The 26,434-nt window shown below is 37.5% G+C and overlaps 1 protein-coding gene across 2 annotated transcripts in view; it reads right to left on the bottom strand.

Moving 5' to 3' along the window:
* Positions 1-26,434, bottom strand: part of LOC131075682 (eukaryotic translation initiation factor 2 subunit beta) — an 80,540-nt gene that overhangs the window by 22,464 nt on the left and 31,642 nt on the right. For both annotated transcript variants that reach the window (XM_059218450.1, XM_059218451.1), the window contains exons 3-6: positions 731-839; positions 528-571; positions 356-410; positions 65-159 (exon numbers count right to left, since the gene is read on the bottom strand). In XM_059218450.1, the coding sequence (XP_059074433.1) occupies positions 65-159; positions 356-410; positions 528-571; positions 731-839 (303 nt within the window). The remainder of the gene's footprint in view (positions 1-64; positions 160-355; positions 411-527; positions 572-730; positions 840-26,434) is intronic.

Here is a 26,434-nt window from a genome sequence, read left to right on the forward strand (position 1 = left end):
CACCCATACAAGTAAATAACCCTAAGTCAAGCAAAATAGTGAACTAATAAATTTTCCAAAGCACCTCTTCATATTTGTAATCACGATCACTTCCCTCCCACGGATATCGAATTTGAAAACAAGTTTCTTCCCCTCCTTCATCCTCATCCTCATGGTTACCTGTGTAAACATAAGAAGCACAAAGATGGCAGTCAAAAAAAATACAACTCAAAAGTCAGATGTCCTGATTTTATATTCTAATAAAGAAACCAAATGAAAAAACTAAAATGATCATCCAATTAGAGTTTCATTGAAAGTCCAAGTTAGTATTCATTCCTTTCCAAAGAGACAACTAGATAATCTTAGCACTTCTCACCATTAGCATCCTCTATGGGCTCTATATTCTCCTCTTCTTGAAAACTGCCTTCCACCTGGAGAAACGTCAACACACATAATACAAGTTTTAGATGTAATGCCGAAAAGTTCCATAAATCACTTAAAATCATAGCAAATCCAAAATACCGCAGAGAAGAGAATATGTTACATACAGGTTTCTTTTTCTTTTTCTTCAGTCCCGTCAATGTATCAGAAACTGTAGATGCATATGAGAACTTGAACTGTTAATGTCCCTTAGACACATTATGTATTATGTTGCAGATTACATTCTTTTCACATTGAAATGTAGGATGGATTTCAAACAAAAACTATATTATCATACTAATTTTCTTTAATAGTTGTATATTCATCGTACCTGAAAGACTTTCCATTTTCTCAGTCGCCTTCTCTGCTCCTTCATCTGTTGCATCTTGTAGCACAACCTTCTTCTTCTTTTTCTTCTTGGTAGGATCAAATGGAGCAAGCTGCAAGCATAACATACCATAAAATATATAAGCAATATGAAGAAACGGCAATCCAACTTGGTTTAAATAAAATAATATTGTATCGCAAAATCATGAGGCAAGTGGCAACCATCTTGTAGATACATATAATGCATCTCTATGAGTCTAGACTATATTATTTTCATTATACTTCTTTAATCCTAGTGGGACCTATGTTTTTTACTAAACTAGGTTCGATTAAAACACTTTTATACTTCGAGGGATGTAGACGCATGCCAAATCCAACTTAGACATATTTGTACATTTATTTGGATCCCAATTTAATTATTTATCGCATTTATCAGATGAAAATGGCTTGACCATTTGAAGATGTAGTATACATCAAATTACTTGAGTTATCATGTGAGCAATTAAGATTTACTGTATTGAATCATAGTCTTGTTGGTATGTGGAGACTTATCATGCTGCTGGGGTTAAATTTTGGCAACTTTGTCAGCCATGTTTTCCCCTCAAATCAATTAACAAGGGAATGCAGGGGGGGATATTCTTTTAAAATGTAAACTGACCTTTGTAAACCGCCAAAAAGGCTTGATAAATAAGTGGCTGTGTAATGTGAAAGATCATCAAATTGTAACTTGCTCTTCGCTGGATAATAATAGAAAGAGGGCAGCTGTTTCTCCGTGGATGTAGCCCACATCAAGTGAACCACATTAAATTTGTGTTACTGTGAATTGTTATTTTTGCTACTTTTATTCTGGCATTATATTTAGTATTGTTTATTTCTCCAGTCTGCCTAAACACTAACAAGTCTGAGTAAAACGGTGCCATCCAGTTTGTGTGCAGTTGACATGATCTATAGCAAGACTAGAGAATTAGAGGGGGTGCCAGTTCCAAAAGGGCATAATTGAATCCACCCAATAGTGAGATAGCTCCAGAGACAAAGACAAAGGTGCTTTGGGACATAAACAACTTCAGAAACATATTCTTTACAGAAAATGCTCTCTTGACTAGACACTCACTAGATTCAGGGACACTGAGTTTTGGTCATTGTTGGTTGTCCAGTTAACTTGGCATCACGATATAGCACCATTGGAGACTTGACATGGCAAGTAAATTGCAATAGTAGTATGGATTATCAGAAGAGATTAGGCCATATTTAAATATTTAAAAGATGGTCATGAAGCCATAATACCAAAGGAAGATTTATTAAAGAATGAAAAGCTTGGAGAAAAAGATGTGAATGCAATTGTTGGCGAAAGCTTTCAAATAATGGTCAGGCTTCCAGCAACAAGTACAGACTTCTGCATATAAAGTCAATAAAAGCTGTAAAATCATATTAGATGGCCATAACTACCAGATAAGGGCATACAAGGCTTTAATTATGCTCAACTACTTTCAAAAAAAAATAGCCCATCCTCAAATTTGTGACAAAGAACTGGGTACCCTGCACAGATTAAAGAATAAGAAATACTATAAGAAGTCCAAAGAAATATGAGTTGGGTTTGCCAATATTATTTGCTTTTCTGTTGGTATTGAAGAGCACTTGTATGATGAGCTAGAAACAGGAAGGAAAATTTCAGTGCAGAGAGAGTAGCATTAGGTGTTTAATCTTGCTTAAGGGTTGAAGGACCATTGTCACTAGCTTAAACTTGTTTAATTGAAGCATTTCTAGAGCACATGTAGTTATGAACATGTTATCTCCTTTTATGGATGTATTATATATAGAAATCGGTCATAGAGCTGCAGTACCATCATAATTATCATTTGTTGCCTATTATGTGGTTCAATTGTGCATTGTACTTGGGAGCAACAAGGTGTTGACTGAAAGGAGTGATAGATACTGCAATGAAACATCAATGCTGATTACAGATCAAAGTCATTGTAAGTTGACTAAAGCATGGTTTGCCAACTCACCAAGTACTCGCTAGTTTTTTGCACCCACTAATTTTTGCCCCAATCTTTTTTCTGATCAAAAGTGAAAAGTGCAGCATATCCTTTGATGATTGATCAACTCATTACAGCTTCTGAGCACTGAGCAGGATCATTTGAAAATCATATCAAGTACTTACAATTGTCATATGGATTATTCGATCAATTGAATGTTACTGCAAATTCAGCAAATTGTATATACATTTTGAACTTTCAACTTCTTTTACTTTAAGCTATTAATATTTTTATTTATTTGGTTGTATTTAAAAATTTAAAATACGCATTTTCTATTATTTTCATAGCCATCCCCAAAATCCAGAAACAGCTTTTGTCATCCACTAAAGGCTAAAACCCATCCCAAGTCCACCAACCCCATCCTAGAACTAGAAAAAACACTGATGGTATATCCAGAAACAATTTTGCCATGCCCTAAAACTCATCCCACATGCACCACCCCCCATCCATAAAACTCAATAAACTGCTGATGGTATTACAGCAGTTCATCCAGATAGTATATGTCCTATTGAATGAGAGAAAATATTCTAAAGTTTAGTGTCTGCCCAAGAGACCACTCAAATTGTTCTTCCGAGCAAGTTCAGATGTCAAACAATGTATAGTCACATGACGTAGTCTGCAACTTGATCAATAATGTGAATAAGGATGCACTTTATGAGCCAAAAAAAACTTGTTCAATCGATTTACTGTACTGAGCGGATGATTATATCAATTCAATCTCCTACATCAAGTGAATTGTTTTGGAGGGTGGATTTATGCTAGTTTCAGGTGAATTTAGATGTCCTTCCATTTGATGGTAATATTAATGACAATGCAGTAGATAACTAGCTAGATCAATTAAAATTATATTTCTCCATGAAAATAAATTTCTTATGTAAATAACTTAACCCATTAAAAAATGATAAGTTTCCTCCAGTCTTTATGGTAACGAAAGAGAAGAAGAGCCTTAAGTGACTTGGCAGCAGTGTATGGATGCTTTCAATGATGAAAAGTATCATAAATGTGTCCATGACAACCAACATATCCAATGGCAACCAATGGACTAAGAACATGACCAATCAGTCCAGTATTATACTGATATCTTTCATAAATTGCACGTGAAGCTGAGATCATAAATTTCTCTAGTAATGCAGATGATTAAAACCAACCAACATTTGATTAGTGCAGAAGAGTCAAAGATGAAGGCAAAGAAAAAAACACATTTCATACCTAAATAAATTGCACAAAAAAGCATAATACAAATAGTCCCTCATATGACAATTGACACACTAAAAATGTAATACTGACACAGACAAAAGCTTTAACAATACTCCAATGTCAAGCTCTCTACAAAAACCATCAATGTGGAGCTGCAAACTGCATTTGCCTCTAGACATGCTACATCATTGGCACACAAACCTAACAAAGATACAAAATATATTTTTCTATTGTAAATCTGGATGCAAGGACTGCCTTTGAACTTTTTGATATATGGCCATAAAGACTAGGATAGTTAAGCTCTTAAAATAGAAAAAGGCATACACGTCATCCACTAATGTCATATATATCATGTGTCCTACAACATTTTAAAAGATGAGAGAATTGTGCCACCATAAGATGTTCATAATGTTATTTTTGACCACTCATGCTGCGTAATAGTCACAAAGTGCAAATATATCCAATCCTCAAAAATATCAGTTAATGCTCAATAATTGATATGAGTTACCAGAAGTGATCCAGCTCTCAGATCAAAGCACAGCAACTCAAGAAAGCTTATTCCATACAGCTACAAATTCTCTTCATTTAAAATTCCTCTTCTACATCAAAACAACCTTAGGCCATAAAATCAAACATGATTCAAGGAAAATGGCACACCCAAAATCAGACTGTCACCATATGGGTTTGCCAAACCTAGACAACTTGCTCACCAAGGGAAAAAGTACATCAAGGCTCACCTGTAAGACAAGCTCCTCTGCTTTGCTTCCTAGATTAAACACAGCGGCGACTATGGCTTTCTGATGAGCAGCAAATGATATGGACTTGCCAAACCTAGAAAACTTCCTCTCAAAAGGAAACAGTCCATCAAGGCTCATCTGTAAGACAAACTCCTCTGCTTTACTTCCTAGATTAAACACTGAGAGGCAAATGATCCAAGTGGCATCTCCAAAACTATCATTCATGATATTCTCAAACTGATTCGGGAGTATCCTTGGGGTCAAGTAATCTTGCATCACCCAAAAAGAGTATTCTTTCTTATGTGTTTGCGAAGTGTGCATAAGTGTTCTGGTTTGCAGTTTTATGTACATGTGTCTGAAAGCCCAAAGAAATAACACAAAGGCAAACTCTTGGCCTTCTGATGAAAAAATATGAACCTTCAACCACATAGAGGAGTGGGCGTCACCTAGGTGACACATGTTGTCATGTAAGCTTGGTGAAGCCATGTCGTATCCAGAACATATCTTGAAGCATGGATATACAATGAAACCACTTGGAGAGCAACAAATGGATAACCTTCTTGTCAGTTATGTCAGACTATGTAGATTACAAAGGCATTCCAAAAACAGCCAGGGCATCAGCAAACACACAGTGGAAGATGAAGCATAATGGGATCTTGGAGCTTTAGTTACAAACAAGAGGTGACAAGAGAAACTTCAATTTCTGCAGTTGTGTAAGATTAAAAATCTGTGTCAGCATCAAAGGGTATGAAAGCCTTTTGTAAAGGTTGTTGAAGTCTTGGTTCAAGTTTGTGTTGAATCGTTCCAACTTCCAAGTATGTCAATGGGTTGTGTTGATGTGTTGCTTAGGCACATGCGAACACAGAATAAAATACAATAAGTATCTTATCCTCTCTTGAACAAAATCTCTTGGATGCTGAAGATTTAGCTTAAAGATCACCCCAAAAGACTCCAAGGTTCATATATGTAGGATCACTACGTGTGGATAAGCTTAGTTGGTCATTGTGATTGCTGTTTCATCGAGGGCCATTTATGGTTCGAAAAGATCTCATGAAGTGATTGGCAAGATGGTATGCAATGGGATTTTCTTCCTAAATCTACTAAATGATTATCAAAGAAATGGCAAAAGATGAGGGTTTAGAGGAATTCTAAGCTATTCTAAAATGAATGAATGAAGAAATGACACAAGTGAAACCCAACTAGTTATAGCTTTGCCATACACAAACAACTGCACTAGAACTAGTGCAATCTTCTAAGGATGTTTGAAGATTTTCAAATCACTACTAACCATAGACACCATCAATTGAATGCATATCAATGATTGAGCAATAAACGAACTTAAAAACTTTCAAATGTTCCAGTTGACCACACAAGGCTTGCTTACAATCAGCAAGAAAGCTAGAAGTATGGATAACGAGCTTCACAATATATCAAATGCAACATTCCATCATTTAATCTAAACGCTAAAACTAACATAAAAGATTGACTTGAGATGACAAAAGAACCATGCAATAAGCTTTCTCTTGAACAAAATCTCTTGGATGCTGAAGATTTAGCTTAAAGATCACCCCAAAAGACTCCAAGGTTCATATATGTAGGATCACTACGTGTGGATAAGCTTAGTTGGTCATTGTGATTGCTGTTTCATCAAGGGGCATTTATGGTTCGAAAAGATCTCATGAAGTGACTGGCAAGATGGTATGCAATGGGATTTTCTTCCTCAAACTACTAAATGATTATCAAAGAAATGGCAAAAGATGAGGGTTTAGAGGAATTCTAAGCTCTTCTAAAATGAATGAATGAAGAAATGACACAAGTGAAACCCAACTAGTTGTAGCTTTGCCATACACAAACAACTGCACTAGAACTAGTGCAATCTTCTAAGGATGTTTGAAGATTTTCAAATCACTACTAACCATAGACGCCATCAATTGAATGAATATCAATGATTGAGCAATAATCGAACTTAAACACTTTCAAATGTTCCAGTTGACCACACAAGGCTTGCTTACAATCAGCAAGAAAGCTAGTAGTATGGATAACGAGCTTCACAATATATCAAATGCAAAATTCCATCATTTAATCTAAACGCTAAAACTAAAATAAAAGATTGACTTGAGATGACAAAAGAACCATGCAATAAGCTTCAAGGATTAAGCAAAAACACCATAACTTCAATGTTTCATTGATCCAAAAGCCAAATAACAACAATTCTTTGAGTCTTTCTCTTGCCAATATTCTAGCACTATTACTCTCTCTTCTACTCTATTGCTATTACTAACATCATCAACATTGATATTAACCTTTTCAAATGAAATGAGTGGGAGCTTATATAGGACTCCCAAATACAATGAAGGGCCAAGATCGAATGAAGATCAAGGGCCACGATCTTTCCACCTAAACCCTAATCAAGGTTTAATACAAATGATAACCCTATCAAGATAATCATCATCATGAATCAACCAATAAGAAGACAATATGTGCTGACACGAAATCGAGGAAGCATCCTCAAATAGGGAAATGAAATGCCAAGTGATCTCATAACAAACTTTCTTCTAGAATTTTGTTTCCTTTCTCCTTCTCCCTTCTAGCATATTCAATGAATCTGGACGTCATGCTTTCAATTTCAGAAATTGGAATCTCAAGTAGATTCTTCATACGTTCTTCTAGGTGGATTAATTCATCAAAGGTTGTAAGAAGTGTGAACTCCCATCCATGCTCAAGTTCTTTTGTCTTAACAATAAGAAACATAGTGGCATGCACAAGATCTAACTGTTTTTCTGCGATCGGTCCACCTTCTCCCTGAAAGATAACTTTTATCTTGACCTCCAATTCATGAATGTCCACATTTGTTTCAATTTCCGCCCTCTTGTCAAGAACGATGCACATCACTTCAATTATTTTGTCGTAAATAGGATCAATGGTATCTTCGACTTTACTACATCTGTTACTCACATCTTCAAAAAGGAGTTTCTTCATTTGAAGCAAGGTCGACCACTGTAACAGATTAGGAATTGATTCTTTTCTAATTACCCCTTCTTGTGTCAGTATTTGTCTAGGTGCTTTCCTTATTGTTTGCAGTACTGGAATGGTGACGTCCTTAGCATGAGTGAAGGCATCAACTGTCACCATGAGGTTATGACCTATCTCAAGAACTCGAATGGCTCTACCAAGTATTTTCATCATATTTCTTACAAACTCATTGGCCATTGTGAAGGATTTGTTGATCCATGCCTCTAGAAGTTGTGTTGAATTCCTCATTTTCTCCATGTGATCAGTTGACTCTGCGGGAAGTAAGGGAGGTGGTGTGGCTGCTGGACTTTGATGTGTCAATGGTTGCTCAAATTGTTGAACATAGTTCCAAGGAAAACTTTAAGAAACCCACCCCCTTTGACAAGGTGTAAAAACCTGGCGAAAGCTGTATAATTCCCGAGGAAAATTTTAATTTTACTGATGAATTTTTGCGGTTTACAGAGAAAAATTAATAATCTCCATTGGCGAATTAGCCATGATCGCTCAAAGTTTGTGAAAAATCCTGGCGAATTGTAATGTTTTTAAAACCAAAAAAATATTTGCATGGGCGAATTGTAATGTTTTTAAAACCAGAAAAATATTTGCATTGGCGATTTTAACCTATTTTCAAACCATTAAAAAAAAATATTGGCGATTTCAACCTATTTTCAAACCATAAAAATAAAATATTGGCGATTTCAAGCTATTTTCAAACCATAAAAAAAAATATTGGTGATTTCAAGATATTAAGTCTTTAAAACACGTGGCACACAGTTGTCAACTCTCTGCCTGAAAGACTGCCCATTAGAAAGTCTCGCGACCTAGTGACAAGCCCTTACAACTATATCCAACTCGCAAGCTGAAAATGCTAAGCCTTCATAATCTCGAGATCTAGTGACTGAGGGAAACTGAACTGCCACTCACCAATTCTCGACCACAAAATGTTAAGTCCTCGTCACCGCAGCGACTTGGAGATAGTGGTAACTTTAACCCTTGTCGCGTACTCGCCAACATAAAATTGTTTATCTCTTAACCGCTAGCACTTCACTCGCAAGCTCGCGGCTTGATCAGGTCTTCAGACATTTAACTTTGCGAGCTGGCGATAACCATAAAACTTAACCACAAATTATCTAGTCGCTAGCTCACGACCTAAAAATGCTAACATTAAACAAACATGAGAGCTAGCGACAACTGTATGAAATGAGTTACTCGCTAACTCTCGAGACCTCGCGACCAAAGCAATTTCATTAACAATCTCCAGCTCGGTAACATAAAACGCTAACACCCAAAAAGCTAGAGACCTCGCGATGTAAACCCAAACCAACTTGTCGCCAGCTCACGGCTTGATCACGTCTTCAGACATTTTACCTCGCGAGCTAGCAATAACCATAAAACTTAACCACAAACTATCTGGTCGCTAGCTCGCAACCTAAAAATGCTAACATCAAACAAACATGAGAGCTAGCGACAACTATGGTAGCAAGCTAATATGTACGAGGAATTTTTAAGGCTTGGATGCCAACTCATTCCTGAGCGACTAGTTTGAAGGTTTCTCCTGAGTCGAGGTTGATTAGACAAGCGAGGACGACAGTTTCAAAGGCATAAAAGGATTGGATAGCTTCTAAGTTAGAGATGGGAGATCACGGATTTCTGTGAGAAATCAGAGCTCAGGTTGCTTGTTGTCAAGGATTCTGAAGCAGAATTTGTCCAATCAAGGAGGAATAAAATCAGAACAAAATCGTTCACAATAGATGAGCCTTAGCAGGATGCAGTGGATTTGATAGGCATGACTTCTAGAGTCTACAGTCATGTTGAAAAACACCAAAATAATGATTTTTCACGTGAATGAGCATCACCAAATGAAGTGTTAAAAAGTTATAAATACAATGGAGTGGTGACTTAATTGGTAGAAGAGAAAAGAAACCTTTTTCATTTTCTGAGAGTGGTTTTTTCCTCAAAAAGGAAGATGATGTTTGAGCAGGATCGTGCATGGAGTTGTTGTGTACTCTATGATACCGGATGGGTGTTTTTTTGTTTTCTCCTGTGTGAGTTTGTTTATTGTCAGAGGGGTTGTGAAAGTGAGAAAGATTGCCAGAGGGGGTGTAAAAGCCTTTTCTTATCAAGAGAGGCCAAGCATGGCACATCCTTTGCTTCTACTCTGCCACAGGATGGCAAGGGGTTTGAAGGAGCCCGCAGAGGAATGAAAGAAGGATTTGTTTGGGTGGGGAGTGGCAGCCAGTCATCTTTGTGCCGACATGGAAGTTGCAACCCCTCCCCAACATATTACATTTACCCTAAAGCTCCTCTTTCCACTTTCCCTGATCGTGGGCATGAAGGATCGACCTCCTCTTTCCATTTTCTCTGTTCCTGGGCATGAAGGCTTCCTCCTCTATTTTAATTTTTAGTGGTGACTTTACTAAGTTACTTCTTGCTAGGTCCCAGTATCCCTTCCGAGAAGGGAAACGATCTGTTGGACAGAACGTAACATCTCATATTCCATCTGAAGGCATCAGAGTGATAATGGCATGGCTCGAGCAGTTTTGCAGGTTGTATAGTCATTGGGGTTCCTTTTCTGGTTCCAGTAGTGATTCTAGACTCTAGGTGAAGGGAGCAAATTGTATAGTCATTTACAAAGCAAATGACAAGCATTTAGTGTCAAGCTTTGCGCAGGTTCTTGAAGGAGTTATATATAAATTTATTTTGTGACGGTCGACGGAAGTAGTAATTTTATTCAACAGAGATTAAATTTTGATCTATTTCTCTCCGATGTATAATTCTATCTCTTTCAAATTATCAGAATCATGAGTTCTAACTTTTTTCATTTGTTGCATTGTTATGGTGTATGTAATTTTTCATTTAATGCTTCTTATTATGCCCAGGAATACAAAATTTATGTTAGTCTGGAATCATATTAAGGATTCACCTCATTGTAATTGGTGGGCGGATTATAGGTATGAGTAAATGCCAACTTTATGGAGGAGGGAAAACATGTACATGATAGTCATAGAACACCTCCGTATATATTACATAAACATCTATAGCATATAAAATCATAAGAGTATTAAGAATGAAAGTATCAAACACCACAATAGATAGGAATACAACATAATTAGTAAAACATGCATGCAACTCAATTAAAGGGAATATCTTTTTAGGATCCAATTCCATGATAGATGTTATAGACAAATCACAATTTCATAATCAAAGGCAAACAAGACAACATATTCACCCACAATGAATCAACTATTATAATTAGAAGGTCACTTCACCAAGTCAACATCAAGACAACAGACCAGTGCCTTGTCTTAGGGCATAGAGTCACTTACAATTCAAAGACAACCTGATAATAAACTTCAATAAGATTCATTTGCAGATAAATAGGAATGAATATGCCATTACATACACAACCCAAATTCATACGTAAACTGAAAAACCCTTGACCCTTCAATTCACAATGAAAACATAAATTCAACACAAAGACAATTATGTGAAGATCTCAAACTACAAATGATATTGATATTATATTCATAATGATATCAAAAACTAAATTCAAAATGTGATTCAACTATGCACTTATCAAATTCTTGAACAGTTGAAGTATTATAACTATATCAAAGTTTTCAACATCAATAAAAGTGGCCAACTGGCCATCCCTCTCTATCGATCAAAAAAAAAAAGTGGCCATCCCTCTCAAATTAATCTTGGAATCCTTTTATAAGATGAGGATTCAACAAGCTTAGAATTACTGTGAGGAATCTTGGGTAGCAACCTGACATTTCTTCTTTTTCTTTAGCATGGCTAGCCACCCGTCCACCTCTTTGTCTGTTGGCCAACTGAATGCCTTTACCTCTTCCAACTTTGCAACTGAATCTGTCCATCTGGCATTTGTAACTGCCCTGGCCTCAACAATAAACTTTGCATGGTCAACCTCAACCTTGAACAGTGAATCAAGCATACCGTTAGGAAATCAGCATCAATTTGTTCATCTATATGCTTGATTATTTCTTCTTCCTCCAGAATCAAATCAAATTCACTGGTCTAATCAGAAACTGATTTCAAACCTCCATTACTACCATAAATTGAAGGCACCAATTTACTATAACCTTCCCCAAATGTCTGCAATTTTTCATTTATAAGCACATCCTTCCCTGTGAAAAATGCATAAGCTGCATTCATTACCTCCACCATTTCTTTAGTGTCACTTGTCTTGGGAGGGAACTCGTCACTATACATCATTGCAGTATCTAGCTTATCCATTAATCTACTTCTTCCTGACCAAACATTGAACAAAGGTCCAAGAAAAGCGACAGCCTCAGAGGATGTTTTACTGGCCTCTTTCAAAGAAATGTGCAAATCATGCACTACCATCAATTTTCCTTTCAATACATTAATCCTATGTTTCAGAATTCCTGACACAACAGAGATAGCCTTGACATTTTGTTCCTTTTCAAGCTTTTCAATTTTCTCTATGTATTCCTCCATTTTTGCTGTCACATCAGCTGGTATTTCTTGTACTTATTCTGTAATCTGTATTGGAGGGGGCTCATTTGCAATTTTTTCTTTCAACTCCACCAACTCTTCTTCCAAAGCACCCTTCTTCATCAGTGTCTCTTCATATTTTTTAGATAATGCAATCAATTGGCTATATGTTTTTGTGTATCTTCTTGACAAATCCTCTGTTTTTGATAAATTCATGAAAGAAACTTGAGTCAAAAATGAGGCAATCTCCATGTCAGTTGTGTTCTGCAAATTCCATATCATTCTATCAGCTTTCATTTCTACTTGGATATTTAGAAGGTGGGGCTTTTGAGTGGAAGGGGCCAAAGACCAAGCAGCAAGTGTCTTTGACTTAGGATTAAATCCTGAACCTCTTGTTACATCTCCAATTTCAAATTCAATTTTAAACATTGGGTCCTCTTGCTTCCTAATCTGATCAATAATAAAAATAGACTGGGTATCCCAGTCAAGCATCATAATCATACCAATACTCTTAATCAATTGTCTTGCCTGTTCCACAAATATTTGCTCCTTGTCAGGATCATATTCCTGCAGTGCCTTGATGATCTCCTCTTTCTTTTCTACATTTCCTTCCTCTATGATCAGATTTTGTCTTAATTGATTTTGTTTCAACCTTGTCAAAAAACTTTTAAATTCATCCGACTTAATAAAGTCATCATCTTTCATGAACTCATTTGACAACATCACACACTCATCAAAGCCTTGAGCAAGGGCTTCGTTTGTTTCTCCCTGTTCTTCATTCTGCCCTGCTTCTCTAAGATGTGTCCTTATTTGATGAAAGTAGTGTCCTTTTTCTGTAACAATTGCTCTAGCAGGGTCTCTCCTCACAATTGTACCAACCTCTTTGGTTTTTTGTTTCTTTGCAGGTGGTACTCGAGTAGATTGAACTTCATCCCCACTCCCTACATCTTCAGCAGACACACTAAGTGGCCTCTTGCCATGTGAAGAATGTCCATCTTGGGGGTCTTGTTGCTGAGCAGCCACTTCTGGAATTTGAGGCATTTGTTCCATCAGAGTTTCATATAAACTCAGCATTCTGTTAATCCTCTCCAGGTACAGGTTATCAGGGCAAAAATCTGAGAAACTAGGATCAACAACCTTCAATTCTGCTTCAACTCTCATCAAATTTTTCCATTTTTTTCTCCTTTCTTGTACTTCCTCTTTTCTAAGCAAATTTCTAACCACATCTTCATCATCCAATGGTTCATGGTCCTTATTGTAGCCCAAGGTGTCATTTTTGGCAATGCATGTTTAATAAATTGTTCAGGATCACAAAATCTAGACACAGCATTTACCAACCTATACTGTTTAAGGAAATTGTTTACTTCATCAAAGGAACTCCTACCAATGGTAAAATCAGACACAACCCAAAGCCTAGGAAGAAGAGAACCCTTCCTGTGTTGGTCAAGGTATTCTTTTTCAACTAGGGTCAATTGCCAAATAAACTCCATAAAAGCAATCCTAATTGGAACAAATTTTGGTAAAATATGGGGAGGTTGAGGACACCCATTGACTCTGATCACAGTAAAGTTATCAAAAAAGAAAAAGTCCCCCCAGTTATGTGATATAGACTAGTTTGGAACATACTGGTAAGGTCTCAAAACTCTCCTAACATTAATTGACAATCGTTCCCTATTTATTCCTAGCATTTCCATAATTGGCAAAACAATCCAATTTTCGAAGAAAAGGAAAGAAGAATGGGGAGAACTATTGTCCCAAACCTGGGTCCATCTTTGTATTGGCATTAAGACACCCAATTCTTCTTTGAAAAGCTCCAATTCTTTATCCATGAACTCAACATTATAGAACAATATTAAATGCATCAGCAATGAATAATGCTTGAATGTAGGGCTAGGTGCACCACTCTGAATTTCAACTAGAGCATTATGAATGTGTTCAACCACATAGCCCACATAATCCTAATCTTTGTTAACATCTGGGTGTTGAATGTCCATAGCCATCACCAGTAATTCAGCTGACGTTGTTGAATCTCCATCAAAACCCAACACTCTGCATAATCCATAGATTGTACAATGCATATAATGGTGGAAAGGTGTGATGTCAAATGGTGGTTCAATGCTATCTGGAATTATAATCGGGTTCCTATTCACCCTAGGAATGTATCTGGGCATTGCATGCTTCTTGATAACACCTTTGTATTTGTCATAATCCTCTGCAATCCGCTCCAAATCTATATTTGTACATGCAACACCAATAATCTGAAAAGCTTCAACAAAGCTAGCTCTGTTAATTGAAACTAGGGCAGATTGGTTCTTTCTTCTGATTACCCTAGATACTGGGCAATAGCGTTTGGCCAACTCTTTGATCAAATCCACATCAACATACACATCTGGCACAATTAACTTTGCCATATTTAAATCCCAAGGGTTTGACATCGGGACACCCTTGACCCTATTATTCCATAAATAAAGAAACAGAGCAAAACCAGTCATATGAAGCGTGGTCGGGTTTCTGCATTGGCTCGATAAATCTTTTCACGACAAATCATTTGTATTCAAAGCAACGGAAGTCCCTGGCAGCAAATCTACAAATTCTTCTTTGTATTTCTTATCCTTCTTTTCCTCAGTGGCCTTGGGCTTGGAACCTCCAGGTCCTCCACTTGTCGTGGCCTTGGGCTTGGAACCTCCAATTCCACTCGTCGCCTTGCTCATTTTAGCTGCAGGAGAAAACCTTAACCAATTTTCTGAAATTTTCCCACACCAACACTCTGAATTCTCCAACGTTGTTGCAGAGCTCAATTCACTAGATTACCTCGAAGATAGAATGCATTAATGCAATTATACAAAATCTCGACTCGATCATGCAATTTATGGTAATTGGGCGCCGTCACTTCTCTCAAGTCTCATTAATTGCCACACTTGCATGAACTAGCTACTGTGGCATTAATTCAAAGCTGAAGTACTCGAGCGAAATTTGAATTCATGCCCTTCTATTTGATTGACGATTGCCATTCAAAACTTTTACAGAACCCGACAAACAAGTCCACATGTCAATCCCCATCTTTAATCGCACACTCGCAACCGGTTATAACAATTTGGAAAGTAACCGGCGAGTTAGCGACAATGCTACCAAATCCTCTTAATCACAAGCTTGCAACCCCTTTTACGAATCCTCAAAGAATCTCGCGAGTGAGCGATAGCCATTGATCTTCATCAAGCCCTTCAGTCGCAGCCTCGCAACAACATTTGTAATATTCTTTCTTTACTTGCGAGCTGGCGACCACTGCAAATCTAACAAAACAACTTATTTCATCGCAAGCTTGCAACTCGAAACTTGACTTGAACCCTTGCGATCCCGTGACAACAAGACACTTAAACACCATCGCATGCTCGCAACACTTTTTGACTTAAGACTTACAAACCCACGAGCATGTGATGACCACAAAATCAGACCAAAACTTACCTGTCGCCAGATCACAACATAAAATGCTAAACAACTTCAAAACCTGCGAGCAAGCGACGAAACCAACTAAGCTGCGATACCAACCACATTGCATGATCGCAAATTAAAATGACTTAACCGCGAACACCTCACGACCTTGTGATAACATAAAATCACACTCAATCGCAACCTCACAACATAAAATGGTCAAGTGCAAAACATCTTGCGAGGTAGCGACAACTAAAATCTCCCAATACTCGCAAGCTCATGACTTAAACTGACTTGATGATAAAGGACCTATGAGCTAGCGATAACCATAAAATCTCAAAACTATTTATCTCTTGACCGCAGCGACCCAGTGAGTACCAACAAAAATCAATGTTTTATGTTAATTACCTTCATAAACAGGCGCGAGCAGTGGCACACAAACCATTAATCACTTACTCACTAACTCTCGCGGCTATAATGCATGGCATCAAACCAATTTGAGACCTCGCGACCAAAGCAATTTCATTAACATACTCCAGCTCACTAACATAAAATGCTAACACCCAAAAAACTAGAGACCTCGCGATTTAAACCCAAACCAACACTCACTAACTCGCCACTTAAATTGTTAAACATGAAATTTATCTGCGAGTTAGAGATGAAACATTAAACATGTCTCATTGTCTGACCAACCGTTTGACCACGCTTGACGTTGACATGGACAAATAAAGAGAGGACAACTTAGGTTTTCAACGCACAACAACTTCGGTTTACTAGCCAACTAAGACAAAAAACAAACACAAAACCCTAATCGCCATGAACATCATGTTAAGCATTTAATGTAGAACAGTAGAAAGGTTCTAACAGTTATGCAATATGAATAATTTTATGGATCTTGTGACACAAATTGTTGCATTTCATGTTCAACATAATGTGGAACCAATTTACTAATAATTCAATTTTTACTAATAATTCAGAAAATAAATTCTAATTGTTTACTAATAATTCAAATTCACAATTAAAAATATGAAATAAGTATCCGTTCTGATTGATAAATTCAAGGAATACAATATCAAAAATCATCAATGACAACTATAGTATTGCAAATTGAAATTGTAAAATGACTCAAGAACTATAGTATAATTATAAATACCTATAAACTGACTGCTAATTCACTTCAGTGACTCAGTCTGAGGCTTCTATATCCCAAATGGACTCAAGATCCGGAAACTGACTAGTACTAACACGTTCATCTTCATTCTTAGTCGGGTATTCAAAAATTTCTTCATCTTCATGCTGACTCTGAGTCTGCGATCCATCATTTGTCTCAGCACTAGCACTAGCAGTAGCACCACCAACTTTTAAAGTGTTGCACAGTCCTCGTCTTTCACACATGGAATTCCAGATTGTCAGTGCCCTATCATATGGAAAATCTCTAACATTATACTAAGTTACAAACAACCTCAAGCAAGTTTCCAAATTTTTGTCTAATTTGTTTCTGATCTTTGATTTCAAAAGCCCTAATGCACTGAAAACTCTCTCATCTTCCACCAACCCCAATATCATTGTTTGACATAAATCAGCAAGTTTCAAATATTCTTGTATTGCAATACACAATACTTCACTTTGATCTATCCTTTTCCAAAGCCTTGTGATTGATCCAGGTTCAAATGGATTCTCCAAGTCAACCAACTACTGTGTCATAGTCAATGCAAAGCGTTTACACTGTTTTTTAAGATGATCTGAATTGAAAATTCCTTGTAGTGGTTGTCCATTGCAATATGCATCTTTTGTAAATGTCAATATCAATTCCTCTAGTTTTTTATGAAACACCTTTGCGTCATTTGGATTATCTCCAATTGAATGCCAGAATTGAGGATACACACAACCCATGGCTTCAAGTATTTCTTCTCGAGGGAATCTTTCACGAATCTCAGTTGAAAGTTCATATGCATTAGACTTCAAATTATCACTAACAAATTTAACAATCATGTCAAAATCTTCCTTTTTAACTGGTAGTGCTCTGCCTCGCTTGCTCGTCTTATAGATTGGTGCATTGGTATCTGAAATCCTTTTACAAAGACACAACTCATTTTTTGTATTAATGTAAAAAATTCTCTGCATGATTCAAATCTGTAATTATCTGCCACCTAAAAAAAATTGGGATTCGCCCTGTTAGATGTGAATATAGACCATCCAGGCCCAAGCATGTCATTTTACGTAGAGTGCTATACTCATTGATATACATAGTTTTGTCTTGGGCTTTCTTAACATGTTTGTTCATTAAATCCAGCATGGGGAGAAGACTAGCTAAAGTTAACAGAGTCTCTATATCACTTTACTTATGTAAGAGATCAAGAGCTTTGTCTACTGTGAGGCGTTGCTCATACATTAGTCCGATCAAGGATTGATATTTTGTTAGAACTCGTTCCACTGGTCTATGCAAGGAGATCCATCTGGTCTCAACATCCCTGAGAAGCTTGTTTCCTGTTGTTACTCCCTCATTAAAAATCTGAAATTCTGCAAAATGTTTAGGACTTCGGCAGAAGTATGAGTGGAGCTCGTGGACCAGATCTTCAACTTTTGACACTGTAAGGAAATTGCTTACAACTCTATATGCTAAATTCATTCAATGGGCCATGCAGTGAATGCCAACCATGTATGGTGCAATACTAGTTTGTAATCTTGCGCAAAGACCGGTCCTTTGACCTTGCATTACTGCAGCTCCATCAGCTCCAACACACACCAACTTCTTGGCAATTGTCAAGTCATCCATACTAGCAATTTCATTCAAAGCTTTCTTAACTTCCAAATATAAAATTTTTGTTGTTGAATTGCCCCTCATTTTACAAACACAGAGTAGATGAGCTCAACGAACGTGTTCTTTTACAATATACACATGCATACAAACCCAAGCAGTGTTATCTACCGTAGTAACTTCATCTATGGATAATGAAATGAAATTTGACTCTTTTACACTCTTGTAAATTTTGCTTTTCCACCTTAGCAAGATAGTTTGCCATTTCCCATCCAGCATTTATTGACCAATGTGACATAGGATACTGAGGAACATTCAAAAAGATAATAAATTACTATATTCTGGGAAATATTTCATAGGACGCCCTCTCGACAAAATATGAAAAATAACACTCATCGGAACAGTCTTTGCTAGGTTTGCATCTTTCGTTACATGTTCAAGCCCAGCCCTCATTGTATTTTCAAATCCACTATTACCAATCAGTGTCATTTTGTGCTTATGCTCTTCGTATTCCGCGGCATGCTTAACATGAAGACATTCTTCCTTTGATTTCCATCTTACTACTGGTGTTTCCTTTCCGTCTATGATCTGTTTTTCATAAACCTTACCAATATGCTTTTCTATGGTGTCAAGCTTTAGCTGCATCTTCTTCTCTCTTTTAGTTTTCCAGCTACAAATTTTACACCTACATTCTGTTGGTTGTTCATCATTGTTTGGGACTGGTTCAATGAATGGGTACTTTGCTACCCAATCAATCTTAAAACTCCTTGTCATCTCCCACCCTCGCCCCAATTTTACTTTCCTTTTTCTTTTCTTCCTACCAACATCATCTTCAGTACTAGCATTTGCATCCGAGTGAATTATCTCGTTGTGTGTATCCCTTAGAACATCTTCTGTCGTGTCGGTATTGTCATCCTCATTTGATGCATTTAACTCAAATGACAATCCCAACTTGTGGTGGTGGTGAGCTACTATGAATGGCTTCTGCAACTGCAAAAGTTGATGGACCAGAAACTTTGCCAATTCCAAAGTAAGACTTTATGGTAGTATCTTTAAGTTTAAGTTTTGGGCGTTTTGATAGCCTCCCAATCCCTTCAATTTCACCGCCCTCAGGAGTCTTACCCTTGTCTGACATCCCAATCCCTTCACCACCCTGAGGAGTCTCAATCTCACCCTTGTCTGAGACCTGAATCCCTTCACCACCCTGAGGAGTATCACCCATGCCTGACTGTGACATCTTGAGTCTTGACCTCTCACTACGAATTAAAAGATAAAACTAATACTATCAAGTATGAAGAAATGATTACTCACCTTTATGCCTTCTCAATTCTTTGAATCAAGAATCAGGAATGCCTGGGCCTGTGTTGCAGGATTGTAACTTTGGCCCTCCACCCTACAATGAACTTCGACGTTCCAACTCAAATTGCGGAATGCGAATCGAGAGCTCCCAAATTTACTAATCAGACACGAACAAATTGTAAGAAAGCGTGTATTTATATCAATCCATGATTGCATTTTTGGCGAATTGCGCGGGCGTTTCAAAATGCATCTTGATTTAAGCGGGGCGAAATGGGTCCTCGAATGCTCATAATGTTTTAATTGATATTGGCGAATTTGGCCGACACGTGCAATGAACATTTAATTTTCCGTTGGCGAATTAGGTCCTGGGTATGTGGCCATTTTACTATTTTTGGCAAATAATGGAGGTGATCTAATACCCACGTCCAAGTGATTCCAGGCGAATATTATGGGCATGCACGTGAAACGGTGTGTGGTCAATGGAGAAGCCAAAATACAGTGTACTGTTAATCCCGAAATTCCAAGCGATTTGACCACTATGTTGCCCCAGACTATTCGCCATTTCCTCAAAAAAAAAATCGCAGAATTCGCCAATCGGTGAAGATTTGCCACTAAAAAACACTCTGCATATTTCCTCCCTGCATTCACCTCCTTTTCTAACCTTTTGTTCATCTCTATTTCAGCCTTTAGTTTCTCATTGACCGCCTTCACTGAGTCGGTTGCTTGCACCATGGCTTGCTCAGAAGTGAGGGGACCCAAGTCAAATGTCTCCAAATCATATTCTTTTGTCATAATCTCATCTTCATATTTATCTACCGTTGGAGTGGCAATCTGTATCTTTTTGGAGCCTACATCATCTCTTATTATTTTAGACATCTTTGGAGCTTTCTTTCTCTCAATGACTTCTTGAGGTCCGTTTGAAGACTTTCTAAATCAAATGCTTGTTCTTCTTCATCCTCTATTACTTCTCTGGTAAGCCTCTCTTTGAGCCATTCGGTGTTGTGAAATATGGATCGAAGAATAATGACAACGATTCTGGAAGACTGATTGCCGTGAGTTATTGATCGTCTCCATCATTGAATCAGGTTTAAATACAAGAGGAAAGGTTGCCTACGTAGGGACAGAGGCAACCGTTCATAACAATTAGTTTGTTTATGTTTAATTTCCAAACTGTATGCTCTGTTAATATATCACTCTCCAGATAATAACCGATTTACCATTAGTTAGATTCATGAGGGCTATATCTTAACACTCCCTCTTAGCAGGAGTGGATCTAAGTAATTTTCTTGGGAGCATATTCTGTCATGACTTCTGACACAATTCGGGACAACATTTAATATAGTCTTGTCATGACAATAAACTCAATATCATGATATCCGGCTCAGTCCGGGACAATCACTTAAGAAGTCAATCATGAGATGATCACATACTTTAGGATCAAGATATCCGGCATAGTCCGGGACAACAACTTAATGTAGTCAATCTTGACACTTGGTCAACTATTGTCAAGATCATCACCTTGAAATAGTAACCTTAAACATAAGAAGATCGTCATCTTCTTGAACACAGTTAGAATATTGCAATATACATTTTATTTATTTATTCATGAACAAATTAAACATGGTAGGAATTTCATCCTAATAATCTCAATTATAATCTAGTCATACCAAGTTTACTTCTGAAGTATTCTATCTTCAATCTTGCAAGTGTCTTGGTGAAGATATCAGTATTTTGTTCTTCAGTACTGATGTACACTAGTTTTATGACGTTTCGATCTACCATATCTCTTATGTAGTGATAAGGGATCTCAATATGTTTGGATCGATTGTGAAAAACTAGATTTACTGAGAGCTTGATACAGCTCTGATTATCACAGTGAATTATTGTTGAATTCAGAGTTTTTCCAAATAATCCAAATAATAACTTTCTTAGCCATACCGCTTCACAAGCTCCCATGGAGGCTGCCATATATTCTGCTTCGGTGGAGCTTTGTGCAACTACTGACTATTTTCTGCTGAACCAAGATATCATAGCAGAACCAAGACTGAAGCAACACCCTGTAGTACTTTTACGGTCAATGGTACTTCTGGCCCAATCAGAATCAGAATATCCTTCAAGTTGAATCTCAACATTTTCATACTTTAAGCCAAGTCCGATTGTGCCTCGTAAATATCTTAGAATGTGTTTAGCAGCCATTAGATGTATCTTCTTAGGTTCACACATGAAGTGACTTAATACATTTGTAGCATAGCAGATATCAGGACAAGTATTTACCAAATACATGAGTGAACCGACGATTTGTCTGTAGAGTGTGGGATCTGTAGGTTCTGAATCTTCAGCCTCAATTTTCAGCTTGTGCAAATTAGTTTCCATTGGTGTAGCTAATGGCTTACACTCCATCATCCCAAATCTAGTTAGAATATCTGTGGTGTACTTTCCTTGATTTAGGAAGATGTAGTTTTTCTTCTGCCATACTTCTAATCCCAGAAAATAATGTAGAAGCCCTAGATCCTTCATATCGAATTTTGCTGCCAGATCTTGCTTACATTTCTCAATGAGATTATCCTCTCCTGTTATCAAAAGATCATCCACATAAAGGACCAATATAATCATATTGCCATTTGAAGCCTTGAAGTAGATGTTGGGATCTGCTAGGTTCTTGTAGTACCCTAGTTTGGAGAGATAGTTGTCTATCCTTGCATACCAGGCCCTAGGTGCTTGTTTTAACCCATAGAAAACTTTCTTTAGTTTACAAACATAGCAATTTTTATCACGTATGGTGAATCCTTCTGGTTGTTCTATATATACTTCTTCTTCAATTGAACCATTTAGGAAGGCAGTCTTTACGTCCATTTGGTGAATTTTCCATCCTTTGGATGCTGCAATTGCAATGATTGTTCTTACTAACGTATACCAGGCAACTAGGGCAAATGTCTCTTCATAATCAATTCCCGCTTTCTGAGAGAATCCCCTGGCCACAAAGCGAGCTTTATGTTTTTTAATGCTACCATCAGATGCATATTTGATCTTGAATAACCACTTGGATGAGACAACTGATTTGTCTTTTGGTCTAGGCACTATATCCCAAACATCATTCTTTAGTATAGATTGATATTCTTCAACCATAGCACCTTTCCAACCTGTTTTGATAAGGCTTCTCTGACATTTGTTGGTTCAGAATTTGTGAGTTCGGTTAGAAGTGCAGCATAACATTTTAGAGTTCTTGTTCTCTTATTTTCTTTGGAAATTTCATTTTGTTCTACATTATTCTCTTCAATCATTTTCCTTGCCCATAGAGGTCTTTTCTTGTTATTGAGTGTTTCAATATTTTCATCAACAAGAGGTTCAGAAGCTCTTATGATGTCCTCCCTCTCAGTGTCTGAAGGTTTGGAATTTTCTATGATATTCTCCCTCTCAATCTCAGTTATGTGATCTTCTTCTTCTTTAGTAATGTTATCATCCTCAGGTTCTTTGAGTGTAGTGTTTTCTTCAAACTTTACATCTCTACTTATCTCAACAGATTTTTTTCCTGGAATGTAAATGTGATATCCTTTAGTATTTTCACTATAGCCAATGAAGATACCTCTTTTTTCGGATGGTTCTAGTTTTGTCCTCTTTTCTTTAGGAACATGTATATATACGAGACAGCCAAATATCCTTAAATGACTTAAGTCTGGTTTGTTCCCTATAAAAGCTTCTTCAGGAGTTATGTTTTCTAGAACTGAGTGCGGACATCTGTTTTGAATGTAGACTATTGTATTTCAAGCTTCTGCCCAGAATGAAGTGTGTAAGTTTTGGTCATGCATCATGGCTTTTGCTGCTTCAATTATGGTTCTGTTCTTTCTTTCTGCTACTCCACTCTGTTGTGGATTATATGGTACAGTATATCCCTCTTAATCCCAACAGAATTACAAAAGTCTTTGAAGTTGTCAGATGTATATTCTCCCCCATTGTCGGATCTTAACACCTTAATTTTCTTCCCTGACTGGTTTTCTACTAGTGCCTTGAATTCTTTGAACTTAGATAGTACTTCATTTGAGTCTTTGCACTTTAGAAAATATATCCATGTTTTTCGAGAGTAGTCGTCAACAAAGATTATGTAGTATAAGGATCCAGTTAGGGATGGTGTTGACATGGGACCGCATAGGTCTGAGTGAATTAGTTCTAAAATAACTTTTGATTTGTGCTCGCTTGAGGGAAAAGAAACTTTCACATTCTTTCCCAAGGCACATCCTTTGCAAATGCCTGTGTGTTCAGATTTTAGTTGGGGCAATGTTGTGACGTTTTCACACATCGCCCCATTGCAAATGGGGACCCATGTTTTTTGCTTTTTAGGGTTTGTTTTCTAAGTCTTTTAGGGTTTTGTCCGTTAGCCTTTGCCTTTTTGAGTGCTGTCGGGGAGATCAATAGGATAGCAGGTCCTGCTTGAGTGAAGTCCTGATCCTGAAAATTGGCTAAGTCTGGAATGCCCTGATCCTGAAATTTGACTAAGTCTGGAATGTCCTAATCCTGAAATTTGACTAAGTCTGGAAACTGAAAAACCTCAAAAAACTAGATTTTGCAATATAACTCCTAGAGGTCTGAAACCACTCTCAAACATCCTGAAAGTATATATGGAATATAACTTAAAGTATAAGTGACATATACTTAAATGTTATATTCCATAAAAATTATCCTGTCGGAGAGTTCAAAAAGTCAAATTTTGCTCCTGTCCTTCACTGAGGATCCAGAGCGAAAAGCGCTCCTGTCCCTCTCAGGAGGACCAAGGCAAAAGCGCTCCTGTCCCTCTCCAAGGGACCAGGGCGAAAAGACTTATTTGAGCCATTCCTGGCCTTGTTTGGTCAAATTGAAACATCAAAGGCATAGTGAAGGACGAAATGAACATGATAAAGCATCCAAACTTGATCAAAAACGATGAAATGACGAAGTTTTTGCCTAGAAGGTAAAAAGTGCTCCTGTCCCTCACTGAAGGACCAGAGCGCTTTTCTTTATATGCACAATTTTAGACCTCTTTTGGACATTAACTTTTATTCATAGCGTGAAGTAAGATGAAATCTTCCCTAGCAAAGGAATTTCGAGGTGAAAAGTGAGACATTTTGGCTTAGAAGGCAAAAAGTGCTCTCGTCCCTCACTGAAGGACCGGAGCTTGAATTTCAAATTTGCACTATCTTTGCAAGGTTAAAGTGATTTTATGATTTGAAGAGGTCAAGGGAGGCATGTTTTGTCCATTGAATATAATTTAAGCGGTTCATAAAGGAGTAAATCAACCCAAATGACAAAAAGTGCTCCTGTCCCTCACTGAAGGACCATGCCACTTTTTCAAGTTTCTCCTCTTTGTTTGATATTTTATGGCAAAACTTGACTTGGATGGGAAGGACGAATGATGTTTTATGCCTTAGACGCAATTGAGGGTTTTAAAGAACAAAGAAATACACCAAGATGCAAAAAGTGTTCCCGTCCCTCTCCAAGGGACCAGAGCGATTTTCCAAAAAGTGCTCCCGTCCCTCTCCAAGGGACCAGAGCGATTTTCCAAAAAGTGCTCCCGTCCCTCTCCAAGGGTCCAGAGCGATTTTCCAAGAAAGTGTAAATTTCTTGCAAAGACAAGGCAAGTTTGTGATTGAAATGAATGGAAGAGGACATGATTAGCCCATTGAAGATAATTTGGGAAGCTAGCAAAGGACGGATAAGCTTGAAGTTGAAAAAGTGCTCTTGTCCCTCACTGAAGGACCAGAGCGCTTAACATGTTATCTAGCCTTTCTCACCAATTTTGGACAAATTGAGGCCAAGGCGCAAGTTTGAAAAAGTGTTTAAAATGCCTTGAAGTGGAATTGAGATGCGAGAGTTGCAAATTTTGACGACAACTGGCAAAAGTGCTCCTGTCCCTCACCAAGGGACCAGGGCGAAATCTCCAAATATGCCCATTTACCTTACATTTTGAAATGCTATTTTTGTTTCCAGGACTCAAGAAGGAGTGGGGAATGATGTTCTACGCCTTGAGGGTAATTTGAAGTTGATGTGATCAAGAATTTGTGCAATGGACTCAAAAGTGCTCCTGTCCCTCACTGAAGGACCAGGGCGCTTTTTATGAAACAACAAATTCCCTCCGAGATTATGCTAAGGCAAAGTTGTGTGAGATGGGAAAGATCTTCTAAAGCATGGTGAACAAAGGTTTGACTTCAAAAAATTGAGAATCCTAGCCTAAAAATGAAAAAGTGCTCCTGTCCCTCTCCAAGGGACCAGAGCGAAGTTAATGGCATTCATTATTTTTTACCATATTTGGGCGTTAATATCCTCCAAATCGCATTAGATGCCAAATTGCTAACTTTGGAATATTTGAAAAAATTAATTAAATTGGCATTTAATAAATTGATTTTAGGCCTTAAAAAATCGAACTTTTATTGTGAAGACATTTAAAATTAATTTTTTTTAATTAAAAAATTAAATGTGGAGCGCACAAGGCATTATTTTGCCTTTATTTGACAAGTCGGCCTACTCCTTTTGAGGTTTTATTTATTATTTCACCTTTTATTTGCAAGGTCGGCCTCATGGGTAAGTGGAAGGTGAGCACTCTCTATATTGGAGGTGTTGTTTCACAATTCAAATCATTCAATCATCCTTTCAAGTGCGAAATTGGAGAGCAATTTGAGGAGCGAAATCCAGAGGAGTGGAGCGAATTTCTACTAAGTGTGGAGAAGCTAGTGGAGGGCGAAATTCATCTTGAAAGCTATTGGAGAGGAGAATTTCTTGCTAGATTGGAGGAT

Source organism: Cryptomeria japonica, chromosome 3, assembly GCF_030272615.1.
Source record: "Cryptomeria japonica chromosome 3, Sugi_1.0, whole genome shotgun sequence".
NCBI lineage: Eukaryota > Viridiplantae > Streptophyta > Pinopsida > Cupressales > Cupressaceae > Cryptomeria > Cryptomeria japonica.